Genomic DNA, 8,797 nt, shown 5'->3' with positions numbered 1-8,797 from the left:
TTATGGCAAAAATCCTAATCTTGATTATTTATGTCAATAATTGATATCACGATTATTAAAAACGATTATCCATTTACCAAAAACATTTTGAACAACAGTTGATTACCCTGAACTTTAATTATAATTCAACTGAAAAAAAGAATTAAAAAAAAAAGAAAGTATAACAAAAAAAAAGTAACAGTAATAATATAAAAATAATCGTTTTATTTCGATTACGTTGTTTTTGTAATCGTTGCAAGCCATAATCGTAATTGCGATTAAAATACGATTAATTGAGCAGCCCTAAACATAACCCTCTGAAATGTAATGGAGTAGGAGTTTCATGAGAAGAAACGGCTCAGTACTTAAGTAAAGTACTTAGTTACATCCCACTGCTGCATTCAGGGGCTTCACAAATGTAGGTACTAAAGAGTGTTGGCACAAGGTGAGCAGCCAGCAGATAAAGCAAACAGATTATCTCCAGAAATGTCAAACTTGTGTCCCTCCTCTCCCCCATTTTCCCGCCTGTTGCTCTTTGTGTACACCATATCCAGAGAGAATAGATAAAGAGTGTAGACAGATGCATGATGGATGTCTGGGTCATGAGTTAAACGCCCCCAGCCCCTCACAGTTGTACCAATAAAAGCCGCAACAAGCGGCTGTAATAATAACCAGCATCGATGTGAAAGGAATCTAATCCATATCCTACGCCTACATTTCCCAGGAGGCACAGAGTCTATTGACTTTCCTGCAGCCTTCCTGAGTTTGGAGATCAATGTGCTCACAGCAAAGGGAGGCACAGTTTAAAGCAGCGGTATGCTGCTGAAAATAAGACAACATGTTCACAATTTGGCGCATAAATGTGAGATATATATATATATATATATATATATTCTATACTAATCGCTGTATTTAAATTATATTTTGCCAGAAGTTTAAGGCTAATTAATCAGATTCCAGTGAATTCTGCATCAAAATGTTTATTTGGTGATTTCTTTCTCAACAGTGAAGATTGTCAACAAGGACGTGGACAATTATTAACACGATGGTACGTTTTCAGGAATGCTTTGTTTATTTGTTTTACAACAGATATTAATCCTTGGGTCTATAAAAACAGACAAAAAAAAGTAAATGATATGGTTAAATATATATATTTTTTCTGTCACTGTGTATCAAAACTATCAAAATGAAAAATCCTATAAGGTAAATATGTATTAACTATACGTTTTCTTGCCGTGCTGGCTGATTTCTACAACCTGATCCAGACTCAAATTCCCTCAACAGTTACTTGATCTATACATCAATTAGGCGAATACAGTCTCGGCGCCATTTGGTGTTGGTAATGGAGTTTGCCAGGGGGGGGCTCCTCTCACCATGCCTTTTTAATATCTATTCTATATGAATGATCTATCAGATGATTTAAGTGTCTGTAAAATAGGATGTGTGATTGGTAATGTGATTGTAAACCATCTTATGTATGCCGATGATTTGGCTATTGTTTCTCCTAGCAGCGCTGGATTTCAACAGTTGCTAAATGTATGTTCTGATTATGGAGTCAAATTTGATGTTAAATACAATGCTAAGAAGAGCGCTGTAATGATCTGCAGAGCAAAAAGGGGATAAGAACCTTGGTTTTCCAACATTCTCTGTCAGGACAGGTGCTGTCTGTTTGCTGTAAAACAAAGTATCTGGGACACATCATTACAGATGAAATGGCTGATGATGATGATGATGACATGTATAGGCTTTGTTGTATGTCTTAAATGTAATTTAGGTTAACTTCCTGTGTTATTTAGATGCTTTTATTTTGAGGGCGAGTTTACGCTGTTGACAGGAAGTTGTTGTTGCTATAGAAACAACTTGACGGAGAAAAGGAGCGGAGATTAATCTACATATAAAGACGGAGAAAGTNACTAGAGCTGTCGTCCATAGAAAACAATGTGCGCCAGGGAACTTATGTTCCGGAAGAGAAGGGCCTCTAGATGTCCCTGAACAATAAACTACCTCATGGGCCATGAGGTAGTTTATTGTTCAGGGACATCTAGAGGCCCTTCTCTTCCGGAACATAAGTTCCCTGGCGCACATTGTTTTCTATGGACGACAGCTCTAGTTAGATTCAGGGTCCATATTTGTTTAGTCTCGCTGATGAGGAATGTTGTCTATTAAACTCTGAACTAGTTGAAACCTCGAACTACAGAAGACTTCTTCAGAATTGGTTTCCTATCCGCTGTGTCAACTCGTGGCTCAGCACATGTCTTGTGAATTCTCCGGCCGAAGCTCCAAATAAACCATCAGTGTTTGCCATCAAAGTTCCAGCTCTCTCCGTGTCTCTCTGACTCCTGTCTCCATTGCTTCAGAAGTATCCATCACACATACTTCATTTTGTTTTGTATGCCCTGTAACCAATTCAATTCTTAAAATGCAAATAAATAAATAACAAAAAATATATATTATTTGATCCTGTTTCTCAAAGTAAACCATGCTGTTACCATGCCACGCAACCCCCCATTCCCCTGATTGGTGGAGAGTTGCCCATATAGGTGGAGCTCCTTGTTTCTGACGTCAGAGATATTTCAAATCTGGATCAGTCTGTATCAGATCCGTTGCAGCCCCGTTTTTAGAGATTTGGGTATGGAGGAAAAGAGAGAGGGTTGTGTTTTCTGACACATTCATGTACACATTTGGGACACATTCATGTATAAAAGACGTACAAAAGTGCATTTTTCATGATAGGTCCCCTTTAAATCTTAAAGGTACATTTGTCCTTGCATTTGCACTTCATACCAGGCACGCCTTTTTATAGATTGAGGTTTGCAGAGTATCCCAAATGTAACATGAAGTCCCTTTCCAGCCCATTAAGCCCCTCGCCCCTTTCCCCCCGCTGCAGGAACCTCTCTGGTCCTGGGCTGCTTGATCTACCCTGACGGCTGGGACAGTGACGAGGTGAAGCGGATGTGCGGCGAAGGGACGGACAAATACACGCTGGGTGCCTGCTCGGTGCGCTGGGCCTACATCCTGGCCATCATGGGCATCATGGACGCCCTCATCCTCTCTTTCCTGGCCTTCGTCCTGGGGAACCGGCAGGACGGTCTGATGTCTGACGAGCTGCTGGGGGAAAGTAAGAGAATAAAACCTTCATGGGTCATAACACAGAAGAGGACACAGAGTTTAGACGGTGCTGTAGGGAAGCAAGGAGACTATTGTGTACAGTTTTCATGGTCAGGCTCTCAAAATCATCATGAAGTGACATTTTAATCTCCAAAGGGACTGAGTAGACCAAGAAAAGCGGCAGTGATAGTGACGCAACAAATACATTACTTAAAATGACTTTGGGTTTTTTCTAATTGCATATATTGTTAGAGGCCAGTAATTTATAACCATGACAGGAATCAAGGGAAAACACACAAAGCCTTACTCTTGACAGCTTTGTCAAGTTAAATCTAAAGCTCATAACACCTTCTCCACTAGATGTGTTGCCATTTCAAATTGGAAACACCAAAAGATTGGTAGTACATTTTGTAATTAACAATAAAATAAAAGCTGTAGTGAATTAAAACCTGAAATGAGATTCAGGCTATTTTCCCTGAACTTATTAGAAAATCCATTTGGCTTGAACGTGTGCTCCGAGTCTGCATTGTATTCCACTTTTGGCTCGATATTATAACTCTTCAAAGTTGTAATGCTCAAGTCCAATGAGTTAAATGTGTGACTTGTATCCACACCTCTGCTATCATTTAGTGCTTAATAAGCCTTTCTCGTGTGGCTCCGTACGTCAGCCAACAGCGGAGAGGAAAATACTGATGAAGAAGGGCAGAGATGAGAAGCAATGAGAGGAAAGAAAATGAATGAATTCACAGCAATAGCAAGGGTTAATTGAAGCCTGGGGACGCTGGACAGAGTCATGAATTACTAATGGCTGTTTACACAGCTTGCTGCCAGCCTGTCCAAATGAATCACAGCCACACTATCAGCCTGTTAGCTCCTATAGGCAAAAAAGGCTAGGAGGAAGAAGCCATTATAAAGAGGGAAGGACAAGACGGAGAATGAGCCGAGGAGGGGGGAGACAGATGTGCGTGAAGTATTGCAAATCAAAGTGAAACATGGGGGATCCATCAAACAGGAGATCAAGTTTAAATGGGATGTTTTCCTGTCTTGTCAATGAAGGAGAATGGATAGTGACACCTGTCCACAAACATGGTCTGTTTTAATTCATGCGTCCTTTAGGGGGGAAGATGATTGATGTAACACTGCCACCTGCTGTTTAAGTAGATGGGTATCTATCCTGTCCATGCTGAAATGTTCTCTTTGTTTTTACCCACAGAGAGCGGCAGTAACGCCATATAATACCTGGTGATGATCAAGCACAAAGAGGTTAGGATCATACTCAAGTTTTGGCAGATATGTTTAGTATCTCTGGAAAGTTCTTTTGATGATAAAATAGCGTTTGATTGGTTTCAACTGAGCTTGTTTGCTGAGTTGATACTTTCTGATCAAGCAGAACATATTTCCTGCAACCACATGCTCTTAAAGCAATCTTTATTATCATTATAATTATCATAAAAAGCAGCAGTAATCCCAATCAATTCAAAATATGTATTCATAATCAGATAATATCAAAAAATCAAATAATTATCATGTAACGACTGTTTATTTGGATTTTAACTTGGCTATTTTTACATAAATCAGCACTTAAATAACTAATTACAATCACTTTGATGGTGGTAGATTTGGCATATCCAAATGTATTTGTGCAATAATTGGATGATGCGTGTATGCGAGTACACCATGGGGCTTCCCCTTTATATTTTTCAAACCCATACAAAGCAAATGCCTTTTAAGGCTTTATCAGTGAACTAATGTGCAAACAAGAGGGAATATCTGCTTTATATTGATTTTACACAACATGAATGCCAGCAGATTCTAAATAATGTCCTTTTGCTGCAGGTCTTGTTACCTAAACATGATGAAACTTCAGGATCCAGCATCTCTCCTGGTCCAACCTGTGGCTGGGAAGCAGAGCTGATGTGTGGGGAAAGAACAGGTCAAAGGTCAGGTCTGTCTGGAAGAGCCCACATCACTTTGGTGGAGACCAGGATGCCGGCTGTCTTCTCTGAAAGCCCCCCCCCCCTCTGTAAAATATCCTTCTCATTCATCTCAAACTGCTCCTTTTTACAGGATGCATTCATAAAATAACTTTTTAAAGATTACCTGTGTTGGTATGTCGCTGCATTATCTAACGTTCAGATTGACATGTTTGTCCGTTTGGATGAGAGGAAAGCGAAAAGGTGAAAAGGAACATATTTAAAAGACTATTCAAGGACATATCAGCTCCCACACACCACGGAGCAACAGCTGCTTGAATAGATTAAAATCACAAGAAATGATCCAGTCTCTGACGGACAGAAATAAGGACTTAACAGACTTGAGGTCAGATCTTCTTTCTTATCAAGACAACACACAGTGAGGACTAAAGGAGATGCACTTGATAAAAGGAACGGAAACAACAGTACTGCTTTGTTAAAAATAAATGTTTGATGTGATAATTTCAATGGGTGTAGTTTAAGGTCTTGCAAGTGACAACTTTGCAAAATGGATACTAAGAAGAAAAAAACATGAATTGTATCAAGTCTAAAATACGTGTGTATGTTTATTATGTCCCTGTACATTGATTTGAAATGTACACTTTGTGTCAAGCTATTGGTCCTTTATTAGTCTGTACCATACAGTATCTTGTAATTTGACAGTATTGTGGAGTACTGAACATAAACTGAAGCTGGATACGGCCGTTTGTTACCTGCCATCTCGTTTCCTGTCGCTTTTTCAGTCTCACAGCTATGAAGGCCATTTTATAGCTAAACAAACATTGGTAAAGTTAGTTTTAGGTTGGATATCAAGACACAGTGGCAACAAAAAGACCTAGACAATTCACAAATACTATACTATCTCCCCCTTCCTGGTTAGTAATCAGTGTAACACATAGCTTTGTGATTTAAAATATATCTATAATATTCTATATACACAGTATAGATTGTATAGTATGTTGAATATTTGAATATATATTTCGAAGAAAAAAAGCCCAAAAAGGATATGGTATATATGTCGAAAATATGCAATAAAAGGCATAGTAGAGTATGTCGATTATTAAAAAAAAAAAACGACACAATAGTATCTCGAATAGGGCCTAAGATATTCTACAAAATAATATTTAAACATACATTTGTTATATTTTTTAATTGGTTTTACCAAAATAACTTGGTTTGATTGTATAACTTTTCCAAATAAATAAATCCTTCGAATCTGCCTATTCAGTTTGTTTGAATGTGAAGGGTTAAATGAAAGAAGCTCGTCTCTGCGAGTTACTGTGAAGAGAGGAGCTGATTGGTGGTCCAGCTATGAATTCACAGATGGCCCACTATAGTAACTCAACGAGAGTAAAACAGTCTAGCTATAAAAGTCACGGCTCGCCACTGCATAGTAGTATGTTGAAAATGTGCAAAAACATTACAGTATAATGTCGAAAATATGACAAACACGACAAAGTATAGTTTGTCGAATTTTGCAAAAAAAAGGCATAGTAGTATGTTGAAAATAAAATATACAAGTATAGCATGTCGAAAATATGCAAATACATATATGAAGTAAAATTACAATTAAGTGCATTATAATTTAAAAGGTGAAACTAGTGTGTAGTGAATTACTTCAAGTGTTTTTTAATGAAAACCCAAAATTCAGTATCTCAGAAAATTCAAATGTTACACAAGACCATACAAACACCTGTTTACTACAGAAATGTTGGCCTTCTGAAAAGTATGTATGCACAGTACTTGGTTGGGCCTCATTTTGCATGGATCACCGCGGCGACCAGCCTGTGGCTCTGCTGAGGCGATGGAAGCCCAGTCTGCTTCGATGGCGTCCTTCAGCTCTTCGGCATTGTTGGTCTTCCGTCTCATCTTCCTCTTGACACCCCATGAAGGTTCAGGTCAAGTCAAGGATAGCAATTCAGTGTGGGCAGGGGCCAAGTCCTGCTGGATTAAAATCTGCATCTCCATAAAGCTTTCGATGTTTGTCGTTCCTTTCTGAACATTTCCACTTTACATTTTTTTTTTAACATATTTAATTATGTTTTTTTCCCTGCATATTATGCTGACTTTGATATATTTCACTTACTTTCTAAAAAATAATAATACTTTGACTCTTTTGCAAATCTTACCATGGCTTCTTCTATTATTATTATTTCTACGATAATGTTGATGTAACACACTATGGCTTGCTGGTTTTTAACATAGTACCTTACAGTGTAAAAGGTAACCGCCTTTTCCTCCTGAAGGTAGAATGCTGCGTTTGCAGCTAAAGCAACATACAAACGTTTCCCAGAGACACATGACACAACGAGTTGTATAAAACTGTCATTACAGTGATTTATTATAATGAACCATGAAAATAGCCAACCAGTGCAGTGTCTGTGAGTCTCTCCCCTCCGCACAAACATACACTCGCACACAAAAATAATAAAAAAGACAAAGTTGAAGAGTCCAGAAGAGAAAGAAATGAAAATGCTACAGTCACAGAAACATTCAGCCTTGCCAAGAAGAGCATTCGTATTTACAACCATATTTCCAAAAATGGGATGGGAGCAATTTGTACCAGCATAGAAAAGAAAAGAAGCGATTATTTACAACCTGTTCCTGGTGAAAGCTGGAGTAACCTCCTATACATTAAATTACACTTTCTACAAATAACCATTGATATTCAAAAATAAACCGCTAACGTCCTACCTGTGGGCGAGACAACTCTGCCTACCTCAGAAGACTAAAAGCACTCACAAGAAATCACACACACACACACACACTCTTTAAGCAGACATACTCTTTCACACCCTATAACACACACACGCACAGTGCAGCCTTCCGGGTTGGTGACGCAGGCTACCAGTAACGGGTCTTTTCTGAATCTGCAGCGGTGAACAGATATACGTTGTTAGACAGAGGAATACAAAAAATAATTGTGTTTTTTCTCTATACAAAAAGCTTTCTCTTTGCTATAATGAGCCACTAGATAAAAACAAATAAATGGTGAAGAGAGCCGACAATAGACGAGAGAGAAAAGGGTGTAAAAGGAATAACTGACAAAGGAGGAAGAGGATGAGGAAGAGGGGGGTATAGGCTGGAATGTCCATTGATAAACAAAGTGCGGAGCCTTACAACAGGGGTCCAAACAAGACACAGAACAGTTTTCCTCTCCATCACAGGAAGGATATATAAAAACAAACGGAGGCCAGAGAGAGGGCGATGAGCACCAGGGGAGATCGTCCATCTTCATTTTTATACAGTTTGTCATTGTCCTTTTTTCTAACATTTTCCGTCCTTGTTGTTTTTTAAAAAAGTAACCTTTTATCCCACCATCAGCTGTTTTTCCACTGGCCACGTGTTCAGGTACATAGAAAACATATCTACAGCTTATGATACAAGCCCCTCTCAGGCAGAGTTCTCAGGGGCGATCAGTGCCACCCTGTGCTCAGGTACCCCGAGCTGTGGAAGGGGGCCGAGGACGCAGGGGCTCCACGAGTCCCAGAAGGCATCTGGGAGGCAGGGACCTGGGCCTGGCCTTGTTGAGTCTGTTGGGGAGGAGGAGGGGGAGGTGGAGGCAGTCCTGTCTGCTGAAGGGCTGGGGGGTACGAGCATTGGGGCACTGAGGGGTTGGCGGCGGCACCCGGGTGCATCAACGCCGGTTGAAAAGCTCCTAAGGTCTGAAAGTGGAGGGGCTGCATCGAGGAGTTGGTCGAGGGTGCGGGGGGAGGTGGAGGAGGGGGCGGAGGAGG

At 39.8% G+C, this 8,797-nt stretch overlaps 1 protein-coding gene and 1 long non-coding RNA gene across 3 annotated transcripts in view; one reads left to right on the top strand and one right to left on the bottom strand.

Annotated features, from left to right (window-relative positions):
- The window catches only part of LOC104950084 (uncharacterized), a 7,583-nt gene extending 2,113 nt beyond the window's left edge, over positions 1 to 5,470 (top strand). Inside the window, exons 2-4 of one of the 2 annotated variants that reach the window (XR_798886.1) lie at positions 2,867 to 3,097; positions 4,301 to 4,350; positions 4,924 to 5,470. This is a non-coding gene — a long non-coding RNA (uncharacterized lncRNA). Of the gene's footprint in view, positions 1 to 2,857; positions 3,098 to 4,300; positions 4,351 to 4,923 lie in introns of those variants that run through there. The other variant, XR_798885.1, reaches the window with a different exon arrangement.
- Positions 5,471 to 8,476: 3,006 nt separating this feature from the next.
- The window catches only part of kmt2e (lysine (K)-specific methyltransferase 2E), a 23,841-nt gene continuing 23,520 nt past the window's right edge, over positions 8,477 to 8,797 (bottom strand). The window contains exon 26 of the mRNA XM_010776587.1: positions 8,477 to 8,725. Coding sequence (XP_010774889.1) covers positions 8,477 to 8,725 — 249 coding nt within the window. The remainder of the gene's footprint in view (positions 8,726 to 8,797) is intronic.

The sequence above is a fragment of the Notothenia coriiceps genome, unplaced genomic scaffold (assembly GCF_000735185.1).
Source record: "Notothenia coriiceps isolate Sejong01 unplaced genomic scaffold, NC01 NC01_scaffold00017074, whole genome shotgun sequence".
NCBI lineage: Eukaryota > Metazoa > Chordata > Actinopteri > Perciformes > Nototheniidae > Notothenia > Notothenia coriiceps.
This window is presented reverse-complemented; position numbering and strand designations above follow the sequence as displayed.